Source organism: Polypterus senegalus, chromosome 10, assembly GCF_016835505.1.
Source record: "Polypterus senegalus isolate Bchr_013 chromosome 10, ASM1683550v1, whole genome shotgun sequence".
NCBI lineage: Eukaryota > Metazoa > Chordata > Cladistia > Polypteriformes > Polypteridae > Polypterus > Polypterus senegalus.
In genome coordinates this window covers 92,145,583-92,168,892 of record NC_053163.1, presented here as the reverse complement: position 1 = coordinate 92,168,892, position 23,310 = coordinate 92,145,583, and the positions used below count along the sequence as shown (strand labels likewise).

The window sequence follows — 23,310 nt, the reverse complement described above, 5'->3', positions numbered from 1 at the left end:
GAGAGCAGACATAGCACCTGCTTCAAGAAACTCTTCATTTTCACTCGTCCATTGATGTCTTTAAATGTCAATGTATAATCTCAATTGACAAAAAGGTATTCTCTTTGTAAGATTTTTATTTTTAACACATGCATGTGCTCTCTTCTCAAGTAACACACATTTGTGTGTTTAACAGGGGCATTTTACAGTGTGTAGAGAAAGGAATCAGCCCCTTCAAAATATTCACATTTTGTTGCTTTGCAGCCTGAAATGAAGACACAAACAAAAATATTTCTCCAGCTGCATTTGCTCAATGCAACTTATAACAGCCAAGTGAAAGACATAATAGCAACATTTCAGAAATAAATAAAAAAAAAAAAAATTAAAGAAACAGCAATCAGATGGTTAAAGCATTCCACCAATGGTCAATTGTAATCACTGTGATTAGTTTAGCATAACAAGATTCCTGGAGAATCCCAGTGCTTGGAAGTACAACTGAAAGCAAATAATCAACTATGGGTGGCAAGGCACTGTGGACAAAAAACAAATCTCTAAGGCTTTATCAGTTCCTAGGAGCACAGTGAAGTCCCTAATCAAGAAGCAGAAAGTGTCTGGTACTACTAGGACCCTTCCTGGACCAGGCCGCGAGGAGGAAACTTGGCAAATCCTATCATGTGAAGCGCGAAAACTAAGAGGTTTGATTTAGGAACAGTTATATTAGGTAGAATGGCCAGTGGGGGCTGGGTGGTATTTTGGCCTTGAAGAAACTGCAGATTTATTTATTTTTTCCTCTAGGCTTACTGTTTTCTTTTGTTACTTATTTTTTTTATATTATTTCCTTGTCTTAATTGTTCTTATTTTCTAGTAACTTTCTCTTTGTCATCTTGTAAAGCACTTTGAGCTACACTGATGTATGAAAACGTGCTATCGTAAATACAGTGGAACCTTGGATTGCGAGCATAATTTGTTCAGGAAACCTGCTTGTAATCCAAAGCACTCATATATCAAAGAGAATTTCCCAAAAGATGGATAATGGAAACGAAGATAATTCGCTTCACAACCCAAAACTATTCATATAAAAATGATTAAAACAAAATAGAAAGTAAAAATACATAAAACAAATTAACCTGCACTTTACCTTGCAAAGAATCATGGCTGGTGTGAGGGAGACGAGAGAGAGAGAAAGGTTATTGTTTAGGAGAACTTTCACTCTAACTAATGGAATCCCTGCTATGTGTTGGCTCACTGGAATCTTCTTTTTTTTTTGCGACTTTAACAAGGAGCCTCGTTGCTTTTGCCTTAAGAGTCACTACACTTGGACACAAAATAAAAAAATGCTTTACGCACTGTAAGGTTTCTAAACTCTTTTGGGATTCCACCCAAGAGGATAACAAGCGGAAGAGCATCCTGAAGCAACCGCAGGCTCCCAGCACTGTAGCAGTTCACTGTAAAAGCGAATCCAAAAAGATCGCAGACATGCTATAAGCACCTGCTGTTGATGGGTGATACAGGGAACATTATAAATGCACAGGGTACAGTATTACTTGGCCACTAACCTGGACATGACCCTGCCTGACTGCTGTGTCTGTGTATAGGAGAGTGGCAGATCCCGGTACAATAAATAACTGTGCTGTTCCTGTTTCAAGCTGAATAAAGCTGGTGTTGCTAAAGTACTGGGACTCAGCTTCGTGTTTTGGGGTGCAAGACAGGAACACGCACGTTACAAAACACACATGTGGCCACAATGCTATAGTGGACAGTATATGCTCGTACGGATGTTGACTATATGAGTGAGGCACATCAACGGAGACCGAGAATGAGAGACGATTACCCACAATCCAGCTGTGAGAGAGAAGTTTTGATCATGTGATGCTCAGCAGACAAAACATATACGTACTACTCGTATTGCAAGACCTTGCTCGTTTAAATTAAAAGTTGCTCGCAATCCAAGGTTTTACTGTAAATGTTGTTGCGGCTCAGAGAGCCTACCAAGAGGCCTATGGTAACTGTGAAGCAGTTACAGGAATTTTTGGCAAAGAGCAGTTATTGTGTGCATGTGACAACAATATCACAAATGCACCCGAAATGTGGCTTGTATGGGAGGGTGGCAAGAAAAGCCACATTAAGTCTTGACTGAGCTTTGCCAAAAAGCACCTTGAAGGTTTTGAGGACAAATGGATAAAGCTTTTATGGCCAGATTGTAGGGGGGCTACATAGTAATAGTGTTGTCAATGTTAGTACTAAGTGCGTTTTGTTTCCATCGCCCCGTTTGCTGTTTATGTGTGCGTCAGTGAATGTCGTCCCCGTAAATACAGGGGGAATGGATAATGGAAGAGACCACAGCCCCAAGATGGAAAGCACCTGCTTTCAATCACAATCAGTTACATCTGGCTCTTAACCATTTAAACAATCAGGTGGGAACAAAGTAAAAGAGAGAGGAGAGGAGAAAGAAGGAGATCACAATTCATTACCACGAACCACCAGTACCTGCTGTTTTCCACATCGTGCTTTTGATACCAGTTTGTTTTTCATTTTGCCGGACTTGCGTCAATTCAATCATCGCCAGAGACCCCGGGGTCGGACTACATCATCCACCACAAATCGAGGATTCATGGTGAGGTTGTTCCATTTGTTCCGGGAAATACAAACGCATCACATATCTGTTTACCAGTCATCCGCATTCAGGACAGTTTTATACTCGGACTCAAGTTCACGATCATTCATTCCATATTTCATTTGTTGTTGTTTGTTACAGGGGCAAGAGAGGGTTTACTGTGTAAATATATGGTGGTGTCACATTGTTGCTTTGGTGGAGGGATATATATATATATTTTTTTTACTTGTGAAAGTTGTATTTTTTGTTATTTCATTTAATATAATTAATTACTTAATTTTACATATCTGCTTTTGTGTGCCTATATTTAATAAGTCGCTTGTGGGGAAAATTGTATTTGTTAAGAGTTATGGCTTGATTTTATAAGATTCACCTCAGTAATTTATCCAGGCCACAGGTCTTGGAGGTGTAGCTGCTGGCTGGGTAAGGGGTCGGCTGTTACAAGATGATTACTGCTTTAAAGAAAAAGGGTCTAAGAGTAGTATAAAGATGAATTACACATATGAAAAAAAAAAAAAAGTTAAAGCACTTAGATGTTTAAACTGTTGAAGTGTAAGGTTGTGTTTATGCGAGAATTTTTAACTTTGACAAGTTTCCGAGGTGTGGCACTGGCAATGGTTAGGGTGCGTGTCCATTTCAGGCCTATTGGATACTGTGTGTCTGCCTTGCCATGAATAAAGCAAGAAGTGAGGAGCATTTACTATTGCTGGGCAGACATGCATTTATTTTAAAGAGAAAATCCCAAGAAAAGTCACTTACTATCTGGAGGAGGCATTGGCATGTCTGCGGAAAGCAAGATGTAGGGGTGCTTGTGCCCACTCGTGTGCATGCAAGGCTGCTAACCTATTTAACACATGCCTTGCAGGGATTGGCAATAGCACCTGTGCAGAATATAATGGCGGCAGCCGCAATTGGGAAAAGAGAGCGGCGTCTCACCAGATTGGCTGGAAGTTTTGATCCCAGGTATAAGAGGCACTTCCTACCTCTAGGGATCATCTTTGGACTCAGTCAGGTGGAGAGTATGGTTGGTATAGCTTAACTTACAGTATATCAAACATGGCAGCTTGTGCCATATTTGTATATATTTTCTTTTGTATTTAAGTATTACAGATATCTCCTAACTGTAGCATTGTTTTGGTGGAGGTATCTTTTTTTTCCTCTTCTTATTAAATATTTTTGGGATTTATTTGACTTTGTTTTGTGAGGTTTCTTCCAGATTATGGTTTCTTTATTTAGGAAGACTACTGTATATGCATATATAAAAAATTTTGAAATGAGTTTTATTTTTGGGTCTGGTAAGTCACTGTAAATATCATTCACTATTTTTGATTGGGACATTTTTGTGTTTTTGTGCACCTGTAAATAAAACCCACTATTGTTTTAGGAAATACCACCTTTTGGTGTCGGTGTCTCCACGTCTGCCATCCAAGTATATTATTGACAAGCCGAAATGTTAAAAATTAAAACATTTCTGTGCTCAAAATTTGTCAGCACAACTCCTCCTCTAACCCACAATGAGAACTGGAAGACAAATACCTTATAGTCTACCAAGTTGAGCCTATCAATTCTCCATGCCTGCTGTTCACACTGAAGAGACAGGAATGGAGTTACAGTAGATGCATTTTAAATGGATCAAAGTGGGCTTGTTACCTGCTTGGCTAGACAACTGCTCATCAGTGAGAAATCAGCATTGAACAAGTAATCTGTACTGCATTTTCAAGTCCAGTGTACTGCAAACATTTAGAATATTATGTGCACTTAAAAATAAAATTACATATTTAACACACAAAACAATCTGTAATGTACTGTAATATACCGAGTTAAGACTATGAGGGGAGACACCAAATAAAGGAAAAAAAAAAAAATAATAAAATAAAATGAGAAGACGTGTTACCTGTTAAATCTTAACTGTTGGATTTGCTCAGTGAAGTCACAGCTCCATTGTCCTCAAATGCTACCATGGGACCATTAGGAATGTCTGAAACTTCTATAAGGTTTTGGTTGCAGTCATCTGCATTAATGCCATCTACAGTTATAAGTGCTGATTTGGAATGAACTCCAAGATCTATGAATTCTTCAAAAGTCCATGACCCTGATTTGCCATTAAGGTTTTGCAACAACCCTTTTTTGACATCTTCATTCAAGTGCAAGAACTCCGAGTCCACAAGGGCCCCTTTAGATGTAAAGCTGAAATTGTGAACAAAAAAAGATTTTCATTAAACAGAGACACTAACACCCAAATCAATGTCAAGAAATTTCAAGTCCATAAATTGAAGTGGCATGACACTGTTTGACTAAAGTTATTGTTAATACCACTTGTGAATCTTAAGTATTTTTCTGCTTTATAAATGCATCACAAAAATCTGTTTTCCATTATAAGAAATGTATTTTTTTGCAATTACCAGTGATAGTGTTTTTTTGCCTTATAATTATTCTAAATTAAATATTTGCAAATACATTACAGACTCTACTCTTCCTTAACCATGAATGGATACATTTTACCCATTCACTCAAATAAATCCCCCTTTTATAAGTGTCATGAATCAAATCTTGTCAACATGCAACATAGTTCAACTGCATTTATCTCTCTATGTGCCAGGATTACTACGACTAGGACCAGGACTGCTACAAGCTTACATACATACTCCTTTAAAATTACATTCTGTGACAAGAAGTCAGGCTTAAAAAAGGAGGACAGAAGGCTGTAGGTCAGAAAGAGAAGGACCAGGGATAGTTTGTATTTCATTACAGGAACTTGAAATGGTGGATTTTGGGGGCAATGCAAATTGAGGCAGTGGGCCTCAGAAGAAATTGGTTTGATAGTTAAGTAGCCATTGGTGGGCTGTGTGATTTGGAAGATGTTACTGTAGAAGAAGTAATTTCTACATGCACAGAAAACTGGCAAGGTGGCAGTGAGGTACTCTCAAGGGTTATTTATAGGTGGAGTCTTATGTCCTCTTTTGGAGAGCAGGTGCTTTCATAGGTACTTAAGGTGCCTGGCCCTTTAAACATGTATTGGGTTCCCAAATGCAGAGAGCTCTGGTGCTTTTAGAGGAAAGTTTTTTTTTTTTTTTTAAAGGTATTCCTACTAGCGGCCCTTTCATTTTGGTGTCAGATATTTACAGTTAGGTCCATAAATATTTGGACAGAGACAACTTTTTTCTAATTTTGGTTCTGTACATTACCACAATAAATTTTAAATGAAACAACTAAGATGCAGTTGAAGTGCAGACCTTCAGCTTTAATTCAGTGGGATGAACAAAAAGATTACATAAAAATGTGAGGCAACTAAAGCATTTTTTAACACAATCCCTTCATTTTAGGGGTTCAAAAGTAATTGGACAATTGACTCAAAGGCTATTTCATGGGCAGGTGTGGACAAGTCCGTCGTTATGTCATTATCAATTAAGTAGATAAAAGGTCTGGAGATGATTTGAGGTGTGGTGCTTGCATGTGGAAGATTTTGCTGTGAACAGACAACATGCGGTCAAAGGAGCTCTCCATGCAGGTGAAAGAAGCCATCCTTAAGCTGCGAAAACAGAAAAAACCCATCCGAGAAATTGCTACAATATTATGAGTGGCAAAATCTACAGTTTGGTACATCCTGAGAAAGAAAGCAAGCACTGGTGAACTCAGCAACGCAAAAAGACCTGGGCGTCCACGGAAGACAACAGTGGTGGATGATCGCAGAATCATTTCCATGGTGAAGAGAAACCCCTTCACAACAGCCAACCAAGTGAACAACACTCTCCAGGGGGTAGGCATATCGATATCCAAGCCTACCATAAAGAGAAGACTGCATGAAAGTAAATACAGAGGGTGAACTGCAAGGTGCAAGCCACTCATAAGCCTCGAGAATAGAAAAGCTAGGACTTTGCTAAAGAACATCTAAAAAAAAAAAAAAGCCAGCACAGTTCTGGAAAAATCATTCTTTGGACAGATGAAACCAAGTTCAACCTGTACCAGAATGATGGCATGAAAAAAGTATGGAGAAGGCGTGGAACAGCTCATTATCCAAAGCATACCACATCTGTAAAACACGGTGGAGGCAGTGTGATGGCTTGGGCGTGCATGGCTGCCAGTGGCACTGGGACACTAGTGTTTATTGATGATGTGACACAGGACAGAAACAGCCAAATGAATTCTGAGGTGTTCAGAGACATACTGTCTGCTCAAATCCAGCTAAATGCAGTCAAATTGATTGGGCGGCATTTCATGATACAGATGGACAATGACCCAAAGCATACAGCCAAAGCAACCCAGGAGTTTATTAAAGCAAATAAGTGGAAAATTCTTGAATGGCCAAGTCAGTCACCTGATCTTAACCCAAATGAGCATGCATTTCACTTGTTGAAGACTAAAATTCAGACAGAAAGGCCCACAAACAAACAGCAACTGAAAGCCGCTGCAGTAAAGGCCTGGCAGATCATTAAAAAGGAGGAAACCCAGCATCTGGTGATGTCCATGAGATCAAGGGTTTTCAACCAAGTATTAGAAATGAACATTTTATTTCCAGTTATTTAATTTGCCCAATTACTTTTGAGCCCCTGAAATAAAGGGATTGCGTTAAAAATGCTTTAGTTGCCTCACATTTTATGCAATCTTTTTGTTCAACCCATTGAATTAAAGCTGAAAGTCTGCACTTCAACTGCATCTGAGTTGTTTCATTTACAATTCATTGTGGTAATGTACAGAACCAAAATTAGAAAAAATTTGTCTTTGTCCAAATATTTATGGACCTAACTGTAGTTGTGATTTGGCTGAAGGGACTGTTACAATCCCAGAATAGAAAAATATGTATGGGTGGCAAGTGGAAGTGATGTTTATCAGCCTGCCTAGCGGACAGAAAGACAGCAAAGGTCAAAAAAGCCAAAAATGAGATCTTTTACTATTTATCTCTTGTAGTTTTCGTCGTTTCCTTTATTTTTTCTAATAATAATTTGATTTTGGTAATCTCTGTTCCATTTTAGTGCAACTCATCACAACATAGACTGTCTTTACAAGTCCTTCTTTAGGACAGCCATGATGTGATGAGTATTGGTTCTCTTCCTTTCTCACTAGGGAAGATGTGGACACTATGGAGAAGTAAATGGTAAAGAAGATATGGGGAATCAAAGTATAAAAGCATACGCCTATGCCCGACAATAAAAAAAATCTAGCATTCTATATCCATCACTGGTGGTACACCAGCTGTTAGACACTTTATCAAGCATTTTTTTAAAATCTGCATAGATAAAAGGGCATCACAAACTGGCTTCAGAAATGACTGTTCTATGCATGTTTTTATAAGGCATTTACATTTTTATAAGGCATGTACACAAGCATTCTTCAAGATAAACTGTATATTGAGTTTAGCAATGAATAAGAAAAGTGTTAATTAACAGTCGATGAACGTTTTAACTTTACCTTGGCAGCATTACTTTTTACACCAACTTTATTTCATTAATATCTACATGTTTCCATAATGCACATAGGAATATTTTAGACGAGCCTTCTTCTGTAATTCTTTTTCAGGTTTTAATTTTTAAATACCAATTGACTTTTGTCACAACTGCTCACAAATCTATTAATTAAACTTACTCCTCCTATATTGTGCTTCTCATTTTTTTTTTTTACACAATGTGTTTTTTACACAGTATGTATTAAGTACTATTTAACTATGAATGTTGACTGAATTTCATCTTTTTGTGACAAACAAGTGACCCATTTCTCAATTGAACCTTTAAGAGCCTACTGAGGTGGTAAAATCTAATCTATTAAGTGACTAGTTTTGTTACCTGGCTTTATCCAGGAAATTTTCTAAGACAACAGGCCCCTGTTATAGTGCCATTGGTTAATCGGATGTATTAGAAGTACTGTATAACTAACTAAGGACTTTTTGTATGCTATAGTAGTATAATTGTATCCACCCTGAGAGGTTAATATATTGACTGAATTGAGCTGCTTTTTGTTCAGCATGCTATAGACAGTCCTTGGTGGTGTTGGTGTGAAAAATATTGCAGCAGGACTACATATTAAAGTGGAATTAAGTACTGTTACAAAGGTTATTTAAAGTTGATTCACACAAAGCTAAAAACTGCTAAAAGTCTTGACTTTCCATTAATCAAAGATCAAAATTGCAAAATATCTTGACTTTCCATTAGTATTAAAACCTAAAATCAGTACTACCTCAGTATATCGTGGTTTTTAAATAAATGCTTACCAACAAAAAAAGTTAGAAATTTCTTTTACTCACTAAAAAGCACTGTACTGGGGCCTAATACATAATGCTGTGCATAGAATTCACACTAAAACATGGTGTACGGACAAAAGCGGAACTGTGTGTGCGCACAAAAATATCCAGATGCATAAATCTGTGCGTTTGCCAACTTCCAAGTTCTTCCGCTACATAAATCCCGGTCAGCGTGAAAAGTAACGCACGTGCACACACCTGTTGCAACTCCTCCCAGAATTACGCCTTTTTGAATATGCAAATCAATATAAATAGCCCTTAAGCTCAGCGTTCTGTGAAAAGACAATGGCAAAAGCACAGGGGAAAATACCTAGTGAAGGCAAGGCAAAACGTACTATTTGTTGGTTTAAGCAGTGGTATAAACAACAAAAGGAAGTTGATCGAGTGACACAGAATGTCAGAGAAACTCGAAAGCTCAAGTTCACAAAGTCGCGCAGTGCCTGAAATTAAAAAAAACGTCAGATATCAAAGTCGCCATGAAAAGTCATCGCCCACCGTCTTGAGTGTCATATGAAAGCTTATTAGGGTACAGAGGAAAAAAAAAAAAATAGGGACACAGTGGGGGGAAAAAAGCTCAAAAAATAAACTTTAATCTCGAAATTTCCACTTTAATCAAGTGGTTTATTTTGTCATTAAAGTAGAACATCATAAACTTCATCTTTAAATCGTTTAATTTACTAGTTTCTCAAATACCATCATAACTAAAGTAGCACGTTAAATGCTTTGTTTTGGATTTGATCTTCTATGTGCTCTGTGTGTGTGAATCACTACCTGCTTCTTAAACGGGCTTTCTCTTCCTAAGAAAGGACAAAGAATTCATTACATTCATGATATTACAGGTCTCTGAATAATTAAAATACTGAGATGTATACTTGATATCATTTTCATGATGATATGAGTTAAAGCATGTTATTTAACATGGGAACACGGTGGCACAGTGATAGTGACGAGCTGGTGCCCTGTCCAGAGACTGTTCTTGCCTCCCGCAAGATGCTTGTGCAGTGAGAGTAACAACGCTAAAGCAACTAGGGTATTTGGAATAGTTTAGCCATTCTGTGGACCATTATATTGTTACAGGTTAATTAAAATCAGATGCCATTAAACTAATAAACAACATGCGGTTAATTACAGTGTACATAATAAGGCTGCGTCAGGGATGTGGATCTAAAAAAGAAAGGGAAACTACATAGGAACAGTATAACTGCTTTGATGCTGGGTGCTGCCAGTTTGCAAAACCTAGTGGAGAACTTGTGTATGCCAAGGATTTAGCTAACATGAAAATGTACATGGCTTAAAACCAAGTTTAGTTTTTATACATCGCAATGTGAGCGTGGAAATGGGCATATGCAACATTTTTGTGCGTACGCACTGTTTAGACATGAGGCTCCTGGCCTCCTCTTATCACATTCTAAAATGAGCATCTCCATCAGCTGTAGGGAAAAAAACTGGTGTTCATTCTGTTCAGTTGTGGCCTGGCTCCTTCCGTTAATCTGCAGGCTTTTTTCTCATCTTCTAAAAAATCCTCAATATTTTTTACCTTCAAAATTAATATTAACGCTGATTGGTGATTGGCATTGCAAACTTAATGACGACATGCTGGTAGACAACAGTCTTATACACGAATAGAAAACATACTGTAATCAGTTTCTCAGATTTATTGTCTCATTTGGCACACCCCTAGCCCACTGAAGCTACTGCATTTGAACCAGGCTACAAAGAAGACGGGGAATGTATATTAGATACGTTTAAAATAGGATCAATTGTGTAACATTGACTAAACTCACAGTTACAGCACTTTCTTTGAGTTTCACTGAATAGTGCTCTTTTCTTTTCACTTTGCTTCAGCAGACAGCAATCATTTTTGTAAATTGGCATAACCCATTTCTCCATACAATAGCGGTCAGCACAGTGGCAAAAAGTGGTGCATTAGATTGCCCTCTTGCTAAAGAATTAATAACAACAAACAGGCAAATAAAAAAAAAGGAAAAAAAAGCATCAGCTATTTTCTGTTTTCTAAATTGTCACCAAATTTTAAATCAAAGTATTTTGGAGGTTTTGGGGAATTAGATTTTTCTGTTTCTGGGCCATTATCATCACCCCTTTTTTGTCTGGGATTGCCTTACTTTCCTTACAGAATGTGCCTCGTGATAAGCTTGGTGATTATGATTTCCTGAAGCGGCAGGTTGTTTTACGTAAGACCACTACCTTTGTGGCTAAAGATTTTGCACTTAATGACTGTAGACTGAACATGGACGGTCCCATCCGTGTGCAAATTCAAGATTTGATTCATGCTTGTTTCAAGGAGACGAGATGGAGTGAGTTGTGGAAAAGGTTTTCATGAATATAGTACTGGCCGGGATACCTGCAGCTTTCCGAGATGAGTTTCTTCGTCATAATGTTAAATCATTAACGATTAGAAGGTTCTCAGACCACTTGGAGAAAAAGCGGTGGATATGGTGCCCCGTATGCTGTTTTACAACCTATGAGGGAGCGCCCTGCGCATTCTCGTCGCTTTGACTGGAACATCGACAGGCTTCAGGACCTGACAATCAGATGTCATCAGGAAGACCTTGGGGGAATACAATTATTGATGAGGAGACAGTAGGAGGCTGTGGACGTCCCCGTGGATATTTCATTAGTTGAGCTGAAAGAGAATGTTTCTGGTGTGATCAACCTGGTCACTTGGCGAAGGAATGTCGCCTGTCTCCATCTCAGTTGATGGAAATTGGATTGGCCGAGGTTTGTTGCTCCCATATTCCCTATTCATCAGAAAAAAAAGATGGCTTATTCATCTCAGTGAAGTTGGGGGGGTATGTGGGCACGATATCTGGGCATTATTGGACTCAGGCAGTGACCTTTTTGTTGTCAGACGGGACTGTCTTGACGACAGATGCCTTAGTAACACTGAGTCTGTAAAGATACATTGTGTACATGGAGATGTTAAAGACTATCAGACATTGCTTCTTCCTTTGACTTATAAGGGTCGTCATTTTAAACTCTGGTCTGCCGTTTCGGACTCCTGTCCCTGGCCATTACTGATAGGCAGAAGGAATGCCGTTTTTCCTAGACTAATTACTGAATGTCGGGGAAGAACTGGTGGCGGTCAGGGAGAATCTAGAGCCCCAATTAGATACTGAACCCGATCTCTCCAGCGAGACTGAGGAGACCCTTTCCCCCCCCAAATTTCCCAGAGGGGCAGGCAGGCCCTTCTACCTCTTCTCAAATTGCAATTGCCTAAGAGCACAAACTGAGCACTGGCGAGCAGTCAGATTTCCTGTGCTTGCAGCATGCTGATAGCTCATTAGAATATGCATTTAAACAGGCTTGCTCTGCTAATGACTCCTATTACCAAGAGCGTGAATCCGGGGGCTTGAAAAAGACGGTTGCCTTTTCAGAGTGATTTCAGATCATTTAATGGGGGAATTTATTGAACAACTTGTTGTACCTGAAGTACATAGAGAACTTCTTTTGCAGCTAGCCCACTCTCACATCTTGAGAGGGCAACTGGGGGCTGATAAGACCAGAGATCGGTTATCAAAACGATTTTATTGGCTGAATATTGGAAAAGATGTTGATCGGTTCTGTACATCATGTCCTGACTGCCAGATCATCTCCGCTTATAAATCTCCTCAGGCTCCCCATTGTCCTATGCCTATTTTGGAAGTCCCCTTTCAGCGGGTGGGATTAGATATTGTAGGCCCTTTGCTTAAGACTAAAAATGGGTATCAGTATATGCTGGTGTAAGTTGACTATGCAACACGATATCCAGAGGTGGCTGCTTTGAAAAAGGCCAATTCCTCCACTGTAGCCAAAGCTCTGTGCAAGATTTTTACTCGTATTGGCAACCCTAGAGAAATTTTAACTGGTCAGGGCACACCTTGTACTTCTTGAATGATGACACAATTGTGTGACAGCTTTGCTATTAAGAAATTGAGTACCACTGTTTATCATCCACAGACGAATGGTTTGACAGAACGGTTTAACAAGACTTTAAAACATGTGATCAGGCGAGTCGCCGATAATGATCCTACATCCTGGGATTCTGTCCTGCCCTTTGTTATGTTCACGGTGCGGGAATCGCCGCAGGTGCCCACTGGCTTGAAGCCGTTCGAGTTGTTATTTGGCAGGCGCCCAAGAGGCATCCTGGATGTTGTACGAGAGGAATGGATAGGAAATGAGACAACAGCAATTTACTTGATATTTTTGCAAATTTATTAAAAATAAAAAAATTGAGAAAGCACATGTATGTAAGTATTCACAGAATTTACGATGATGCTCAAAATTGAGCTCAGGTGCATCCCGTTTTCCCTGATCATCCTTTAGATATTTCTGCAGCTTAATTGGAGTCCACCTGTGGTAAATTCAGTTGATTGGACATGATTTGGAAAGGCACACACCTGTTTATATAAGGTCCCACAGTTGACAGTTCATGTCAAAGCACAAACCAAGCATGAAGTCAAAGGAATTGTCTGTAGACCTCCGAGACAGGATTGTCTCGAGGCACAAATCTGGGAAAGGATACAAAAAAACTTCTGCTGCTTTAAAGGTCCCAATGTGCACATCATCCGTAAGTGGAAGATGTTCGAAACCACCAGGACTCTACCTAGAGCTGGCCGGCCATCTAAACTGAGCGATCGGGTGAGAATGGCCTTAGTCAGGGAGGTGACCAAGAACCTGATAGTCACTCTGGCAGAACTCCAGAGGTCCTCTGTTGAGAAGGACAACCATCTCTGCAGCAATCCACCAATCAGGCCTGTATGGTAGAGTGGCCAGACGGAAGTCACTCCTTAGTAAAAGGCACAAGGCAGCCCGCCTGGAGTTTGCCAAAAGGCACCTGAAGGACCCTCAGACCATGAGAAACAAAATTCTCTGGTCTGATGAGACAAAAATTGAACTCTTTGGTGTGAATGCCAGGCGTCACGTTTGGAGGAAACCAGGCACCGCTCATCACCAGGCCAATACCATCCCTACAGTGAAGCATGGTGGTGGCAGCATCATGCTGTGGGGATGTTTTTCAGCGGCAGGAACTGGGAGACTAGTCAGGATAAAGGGAAAGATGACTGCAGCAATGTACAGAGACATCCTGGATGAAAATCTGCTCCAGAGTGCTCTTGACCTCAGACTGGGGCGACGGCTCATCTTTCAGCAGGATAACGACCCTAAACCAAACAGCCAAGATATCAAAGGAGTGGCTTCAGGACAACTCTGTGAATGTCCTTGAGTGGCCCAGCCAGAGCCCAGACTTGAATCCGATTAAATATCTCTGGAGAGATCTTAAAATGGCTGTGCACTGATGCTTCCCATCCAACCTAATGGAGCTTGAGAGTTGCTGCAAAGTGTAATGGGCGAAACTGGCCAAGGATAGGTGTGCCAAGCTTGTGGCATCATATTCAAAAAGACTTGAGGCTGTAATTGCTGCCAAAGGTGCATCGACAAAGTATCAAGCAAAGGCTGTGAATACTTATGTATATGTGATTTCTCAGTTTTTTTATTTTTAATAAATTTGCAAAAACCTCAAGTAAACTTTTTTCACGTTGTCATTATGGGGTGTTGTGTGTAGAATTCTGATGAAAAAAATGAATTTAATCCATTTTGGAATAAGGCTGTAACATAACAAAATGTGGAAAAAGTGATGCGCTGTGAATACTTTCCAGATACACACTGTATGTTACGTGTTAAAGATAAATCAGTATTTTCGTTTAAATAATGAATACTGTTAATAATTACACACATGGGGATGACACGGTGGCAGAGCGTTAGCGCTGCTGTCTTGCAGGGGGTCACGTCGCTGATATTCCCTGGCTGGAATTTACATGTTTTCCTGATGGGTTTCCTCAATGTGCTCCAGTTTCCTTCCAAAGATATGCAGATTTGGTTACACTAAAATGAGTGTATGCGAGTGCTTCTATTCATCTTGCACTGAGTGGATACCTTGTCCAGGGATTTCTTCTGCCTCATGCCCAATGCTAGCTGAAATGGGCAAATCCCTGAACTGATGGATTTAATCATTAAACATCCTTTGCAGAGATACTGCAATAAGGTGTCATCGGAATTTAATGGGTGTTCCAATGCAATTCACGACAAAGCAAAGCCGAATCTGTTCTCACCGTGATAATATCTTGCACTGCCACCTGGTGGATTCCTCCAGATTTACATAAAGTATGCACGCAAGTATAAACAGTACAACACTTGTGTAGCAGGAGGGTCCGCTGCAGCATGCGTCGCGTGAAGTATAAACCCGGCCTAACACTTCCCTTGGCTGCTGTCTCACAGACCGATGTTGCCATTGGTAATGATTTGACTGACTCACAAAAGACAGAATTGTTGTCTTTGATTGAACGGAACACTGATGTCTTTTCACACTTGCCAGGCGTGACTAAACCTTGAAGAACATAAAATCACTACTGAACCCGGTGTCTGGGTACAGATGCAGCAGTTTCGGATCCCAGAAGCGCGGCGAAATATTGTGCGCGAAGAAGTCAAGAAGATGCTAGCATTAGGTGCAATTCATTAAAGTAAAAGTGACTGGTGCAGTCCGGTCGTATTAGTTCCACAGCAAGATGGTTCAGTTTGCTTCTATATCAATTTCAGGCGCTTGAATAAGGTCTCTAAATTTGATGCTTATCCAATACCCCGTGTCGACGAACTGTTGGAAAAATTGGGTCAGGCGACCTATATCTTCACTCTGGATCTCATGAAAGGTTATTGGCAGGTGCCTCTAGAGGCCGACAGTTGTGAGAAAACAGCATTTGCCACCTCTGATGGACTTTATGAATTTACGAGACTCCCGTTTGGTCTTCATGGGGCACCTCTAACTTTCCAGCGTATGATAGATCAGATCTTGCGTCCTCATTCTGAATATTCAGGGGCATATCTTGATGACGTTGTGATTTTCAGCAATGATTGGCATACACATTTAGTACGTCTTCAGGCTGTCCTTGAAAGTTCGAGATAGGCTGGCTTGACTGCTAACCCTAAGAATTGTAAACTGGGTATGTCTGAGACTCATTATTTAGGTTATTCCATGGGCAGGGGTTTACTTTGGCCACAGTTAAGTAGAAGAGATGCTTGCTTACCCCCGGCCAAAAACACAGAAACAGGTATGCACTTGTCTGGGGCTTGCTGGTTATTAAGGAAGATTCATCCCTGACTTTGCACATAGGGCTGCTCCTCTTTCAGAACTTACTAGAGGCAGGAAAAAACCACCCTACTTTATGGACAGAAATTTGTGAACATTCCTTTTGTGATTTGATAACTGCTTTGTCTTATCCGGTTTTGCGGAATCCCAATTTCTCTAAGGATTTTGTTCTACAGACGGACGTAAGTGGTGTAGGCGCCGTGCTGTCCCAGGTTTTTGATGGAGAAGAGCACCCTATCACATATTTGAGTAGGAAACTGCTTCCTAGGGAACGCAATTATTCGACTATTGAGAAAGAATGCTTGGTGGTGGAAGCGCTTCGTTATTACTTATGGGGTCGAATTTTCACATTAATGACTGATCATGCTCCACTTCAATGGTTATACCGTCAGAAAGATACAAACTCTCGTCTCATGAGATGGTTTTTGGGCTTACAACCTTACAGTTTTACAGTCAGGCATCGCCCTGGCTATGAACACGTTAACGTAGACGTATTGTCACACCTGTTTGAACCTGGTTTCGAGAGTCGCACAGTTTAAAACAAGAAAGTGAATAAAGCTGAGGGAGGGGTTGTGAGCTGGGGGGCTGATCACACCCTCAGAATACAGATGTTCCTGGGAAAACCCCTGAAAAACGTTGACAGGCTATCTTCACATTTCTCCTTACCTTATTTGCACTCTGCGGCGTGATAAACCTCTCACACAGTACTCTGCATACTTAAAACCATGTATTGCACCTGTCAGTATTGGAATTGTTTGTTTGTTTGCTTGCTTTTCTCTCGCTCTCTCTTCATGGAGAGTACATTTAAACTTTTGAAAAAGAGAAAAATGTTTGTTTGCAGTGTTTAAATAAAGTTCCTGTCTCCAACCTCCTGTGTTTCTGTGCAAATCTGTGACCCAAGCGTGACAATATGTTCTGCAGTGATGCATGCATTTTGTCTTTTTGACAAAACATTTCCTTCCTAGTTCTGACCCATTAACATGCAAAAGTCTAAAGCCAAAAGGGCTAACTGCAATCAGAATGTGTCTTATACAACAAAATGTGTATTTATACAACATGGTTTAACAACATCTAGTGAATTTTAGCACATCTAATGAGAGACCACATTAGCATCAGCAAGAAATAAGGAAAATTATTATGAATGGAAGATAGTAAGAGAAACACAAAATGCAAGTTGACAAAGTGAGGAAGAGGTGTAACAAACAAGTGTGAAGGGGAAGACAGAATAAGTGTGCCCAATGAAAGTTAAAATCAGTTACTACACTACTGCCTGGAGCCATGTAATATACATTTTAAGCAAGAGAAAAGCCTGGCCTTGACACAAACTATTACGTTTTTATGATATAAATATAGTCCTGAAAATTACAGTGAGCACAGTAAGGAAGACCACAAACCTGACCGACACAGGCTGAATATTGTCAAATGCAACACCATTATTGTTCTCCTTATCTGCATCTTCTACAGCCCCATTCAACGTTTCCCTTTCTCCTCCAGGACCAATGTTTACAGGCTCCATAGCCTCTTTTGGTTTTCCCTCAGGAAAGGCTTCCTCAGAAACTTCTTCAAGCCCATAATCCTTAACAGATGAATCTCCATGGGCAGAAATGGTAGGGTCTCCATCTGTTAAGCAAACAGGGTAATTAAAACATTTAATGCCCCTATAAACAAATAATTTAATATGATGTGAATACATATTGAGATAAGCTGAATTCTACAGTGCTGGATGCAGTAGCACAGTACAAGGAAAGAACTTGGTGAACTAATGAATCACACTATTCTGAAGTATGCTACCCTGTTCTTACCTCACCACTATATTAGTTAATAGTTAATAAAAATTAACTGTAATTTTTCCTTCTAAAAAACCTGCTAATTAAAAAATATGAATAATATTTTCAAAATCAATAAAATTGTATGCTGATTAGGTCAATATGTAATACTAGTTATTCCAGTTATAAAAGAAAACACTACCATAGACTAGAAAAATTATATAGCTACAGTAAAACTGTAAAATGACCCCTCCTATGATGGTGGCCTAGGCATTGTTATGGGGCTTTTGTGGCTCAATGATTCTTAAATATTTCTAAAGTTGTGTGCTCTTCTGACAGGGTAACCCCATTGCAAATCAAAAGGACGAAAGAGTTTTGTAATTGTGACTTGGAGTTGCTGTTTGCATGCACATAAAAGAACATTCATTTATTTTTTTTAATACAATGGATACAGTGCATGAACAGATAAAATCTACTGATTTTGTAGTCCTACTGGAAGATTAGCCTGATTAGGATAAATGCCCTTCGTGATTGGAATCAGAGTATTAAATTATATCATTGGACTTCCGTGCTAGTCATGAATTATTGATAACAAACACCATGTTCAAACACAAGAATGCTCATAAAATGTACCTTCTCAACAGATATGGGCAAGTATTCAGATGTCATAATGGGATTCATAAAAAAAAAAAAATGTGTGGACATCTGTGTGCTCATGAAAACAATCTACAAATTTCTTAATAAGAAACCATGGATCAACACAGACAACAGGAATTTACTGAAAACATGCAGCAATGCATGTCAAAATGGAGATATTGAAATGCACAATAAAAGCAACTAAAAAGTCTAAACATCAGTACCAAGAGCAAATTAGAGATAGAATTTAGTGGCTGTAATGATTCTCACAAATTTTGGCAAGGATTGGGAATGCTTACTACCTACAAATATGCCTAGTCCCCTTCCTGATCAGGTTAATGCTTTCTAAGCCTGTTTTGATAACAAGAAGCCTGCGATTATCTGCAGCAGCCCCGAATAATGCATCCTTCTTTGCTTATATGGAAGATGTAAGGAGGACTTTCAAAGTAGTTAATGACAACAAAGCATTTGCTCTAGATGGATTTTCTGGGTGTGTTTTAAAATACAAATTAGCTGACATCATCAGTGGCTCCTTCAACATTTCTCAGAGAATCTATGCCTCTCTGCCTACTTCAAAAGCAGATTATCCTTGTGCCTAAAAAACAAAAGTGGACTATCTGAATGACTACAGACGGTGGCACTCACTCCAGTCATGATGAAGTGCTTTGAGAGACTGCTGCTGGGACACATTAACACTAGAATTATCAAAGTCTATGAAAAAACTCATAAACCCAGCCCAAGACAAAAGACACTGACGAAGAGGTGTTAAGGGATTTAAAGTGGGCCGGATTTACAAGATTTTTTTGTAGGCTTTGGTAATTCTAGTGCTAAAACAAATTTCAGATAGGTATAATCACCTCCAGTTTGTATATTGTCTCAGCTGGTCACAGAGAATGCCATATCCCTTGCACTTACTGGAATACCATTCTGGAACATCTGGATAATAAAACGTTCTCAATCACTCTTGGTGATAATATCATAGCTTCTTTTTCTGCAAGGAATCTTGGTGCTGTTTTTGATTCTTCTCTTTTGTATTCAACACACATAAATCACAATAAGGAAATTTCTTAAACTTCCACTTCTGGAACACATTCTATGGTTGGTTGTTGTACTTCTTTTTGATACTGAGAAACATGTCTATGTTTTATTACATCCCACATTGACTATGGTAACTCCCTACTGGCAGGTACCCCTTCTAATATTCAATCTCAGCTCCAGCTGGTTTAAACACTGCTGAAAGAGTCCATATACAGACCTGTAACTGCAAGCATGTAATATCTACGCTTCCTCACCTTTACTGGCTCCATGTGTCTTATACGACTGAATATAAAACTCTGTTACTAACCTACAAAGCCTTTAATAGCCTTGCACCAGACTAGAACACTAACCTTCTCCATCACTATTCTCCTGCCTACACATTGAGGTCCACCAATGCAGGTAATCTCTCTGTACTGCTATGTAATCTGTGCTCAATGGATGAAAATTTCTTCAAACTCTAATGCACCAAGGCTTTGGAATAGCCACCCTAAATTAATTAGATCAGCTAATTCTGTTCATTTATTTAAAAAAAAAACAACTTAGCACACATTTATTCAGAAAGGCATTTAACCTTCTGAACTTTTCTCACAGATGACAATTTGTTTGTATTACACTTTATTTGTTCTTAATGATTTCATGTGGAGTAGAACAGAATTGGGACAATACAGTTAGGAAATCATCTCGGCACCTCTCTCAGAAAGTCAACACAGCATGGCACACTGGGAAAGAAGCCAGAGTCAGACTTTGTACACACAGAAGGAATTATGCAAATCAATGGTTTAAGTGTTTGGGAACTCTTCAGGGTATTAGTAGAAGTTCCTGAGAACAGGGTAGCTTGAAAGGTCCAACTCAGCATGTTGACCATATTTCTCTCATTTATGTTAAGAAGCCACTTAAAATTTAATGAATGAATAATAAGAATAAAACTCAAAATCAAATGACACATTATGCTATAATATTTCTAGGTAATGTTATGTAATGGAAGTAAATAAAACAAATTTCAATAAAGATCCTTTAAATGACAATGGACATTTGAAAGGACTTTTCAGAAAAAATGTAGGTACTTGAGAAAAGAGACCACAATATAATACACTAAAATCTACTGTATGATGGGAGAAAAGGGAAAAAACAAAATATGGTATGGAACAGGCCATACAGTGCTCCCATGTGAACTACACTTTAGTGATACAGAGGAAGATCACTCATTGGAAGAATTTACTACAGAACTGATAGTAGTGCACAATATATATAGCCATCCTTTCACATTTATGAGGGCTAGGGGCAGAAAACCTCTGTGATTTATTTGGAGACGCGCTATAACTCGAATGTGATTTATTTGGAGACGCGCTATACTCGAATGTTATTTATATAGGGAAGAAAGTACAATGTCAGGTGCTCATTCAGTGTAATAGGAACCATAGCACAGAGAGATGTGTACACTGCAACAAGTACACATGTCGTGAATGTAGGAAGGGTGTGTGGGAATTGTTAATATTTGAATGTGATGATTTTATATAGCACGGATCGGAAATCAGCAGTTCTTAGCATTGCACCACGCAAGCTGTCGTATCAACCGCCTACTGTAACTTGCTTTATTTTTTCTTCACTTATAATCGAATAAAAGTGCACTATGTTTTTTATTCTTATACACCAACATATGTTCCTGTGTTTGAGCGACACGGGCATGCTCAAAAAAATAGACGTGTAATGCCACGAAAAGTGCACGCAGGCACTTCAGTTCGCAAGCATTGGTACGAGAATGCAGTCACAAGTACGCTGCAGAGCTACAGCGCATCTTTATGTGAAAAGAGCATTCTCAGATGGGGGGTAGGGAAGGATCCTGAACACGACCGAGACTGAGAATGAAAAGTGAATAAAAAAAAAACAAAAAAAAAAAACTTACCTTTACAAGTATCATAAATGACATTGGCTGTTACACACTGAAATCAAATGCATGTTTTTATTCTAAAATATTAAGAATAAGAGCAGTTTACTTCTCAAAACTGAACCATGTGGGATCGAACTCATGACCTTTTGGATACTAGTCAGCGGCTGATACCATTACGCTATCGTGGCAGCTGTAGTAAGTATGTGTCAATATGGCATGCTAAGGTGGCTTTTTTCTGCAGTTATATTTTTGAATAAAAGTATACTTGTTCTGTTATATTTGTACCTTTTGTGAAAGTGTTTGATATTTGGACTTCAGGCTTCATACATTATATAGTTTATGCTTACATTTTGTTATTTACTACTACAATAAGAAAAACGTTTGTTTTAAAAATGTGTTTACATGGATTACTGTAGAAACAGAACACACGTGAAATGCGTGTATTCCAAATAATGATCTATTATTTCCAGTCTAAAACTCCACTTCACTCCCAGATAATCAATCAAGGCATGAGCTGGGAGAAGTTTGTGCACATTCTAAGTCGGTGGGGGGATGGAATTTTTATCAGCACATTTAGATGACAAAAGACGCTGGTGGAGAGCTGTGAACGATATTAAGAAGCGATTTAAGGTGGGACGGAATTACGAGTTTTTTCGTAGGCTCTGGTAATTCTAGTGTTAAGAGAGGCTGCACGATTCTGGAAAAAGGTCTTGTGGGCAGACAAGATAAAGTTAAACCTGTATCACATTAATGACAAAAGTAAAGTATGGAGTCAAAACATAACTGCCTCAGATCCAAAAGCATACCACACCTCATTTGCTAAATATGGTGGTGGGAATGTTATGGCTTAGGCATGTATGGCTACCACCGTAACTGACACACTTATCTTCATTGATGATGTTACTGCTGATGGCAGCGGCACAATGATTTTGATGTGTACAGAAACATCAGCTCAAGTTCCAGTAAATGCCTCCAAACCCATTGGATGGTGCTTCATCCAAAAAGATAATGATCCCAAAAATACTGCTAAGGAAACACAGGAGTTTTTCAAAGCTAAATATGGAACCTTCTTGAATGGCCAAGCAAGTCACCGGATTTAAATCCAACTGAGCAAGCCTTCCATATGCTGAAAAGAAGACTTATGTGGACAACTCCCTGAAATAAGCAGGAGCTGAAGATAGCTATGGTAGAGGTTTGGAAGAGCATTACGATAGAAGATATTCAGCACCTGGTGATGTCTATGAACCACAGACTTCAAAGCAGTCGTTGCATGTAAGGGATATGCAACAAAGTACTAAATATAACTGCTTTAATTTACCTACCATTGCTATGTCCCAAACACTATTGTGCCCTGAATTGGGGAGACCATGATAAAAAGTATTAGAATTTCTACATGGTGTGACCAAAATGTATGCAGATACCCTTAAAGTCTGAAATGTGAATATTAATCATGTCTGATTTGTGTAAAATTACAAACCCAACTGGGAAGATGATGTCTTTGGCCCAAACTTTAGTGCACTGTATGTGTCCTGTTTTGATTATATCCATCTCATTGACCATCTTCTTAGAAAAACAACTGGGTGGCAAATATACAAGCTATAAAGACCTGGACATCATCACAAAGCAATGAATATCCACAAGCCTGGTCCACAATAGAAATAAAAATCTTACAGGACTTCTTTATATTCCCTGCTCTGTGCCCCAGTTAATACAAACTACTGTCATTACACTAATGATTCAATTGCCCTTCCTTCTCTTAAAATATGAAACCAACGTAGGAAACACTTTAAGACAAGAGAAGGTTTTATATGTTGCACCTCACATGACAACAATTTTCACCTTCTCAAACATATACACAATTTAATGTCTGGAAAATGTCGGGGAATCAAAACACTTAACAGACTTGTACATAGATGTCTTTGCATCATATGAACAATTACGCTTCAAATACAACTTCTCATCAACACAATTCTTCCACTACTTTCAAGCTGGAAACTTTGCTAAACAAAACCTGCTAAA

At 39.1% G+C, this 23,310-nt stretch overlaps 1 protein-coding gene across 8 annotated transcripts in view; it reads right to left on the bottom strand.

Annotated features, from left to right (window-relative positions):
* Positions 1–23,310, bottom strand: part of map7d3 (MAP7 domain containing 3) — a 155,817-nt gene that overhangs the window by 4,158 nt on the left and 128,349 nt on the right. For all 8 annotated transcript variants that reach the window (XM_039766188.1, XM_039766189.1, XM_039766192.1 and 5 more), the window contains 2 exons: positions 17,358–17,583; positions 4,488–4,780 (listed from right to left, as the gene is read on the bottom strand). In XM_039766188.1, the coding sequence (XP_039622122.1) occupies positions 4,498–4,780; positions 17,358–17,583 (509 nt within the window). In that variant the 3' untranslated portion in view covers positions 4,488–4,497. The remainder of the gene's footprint in view (positions 1–4,487; positions 4,781–17,357; positions 17,584–23,310) is intronic.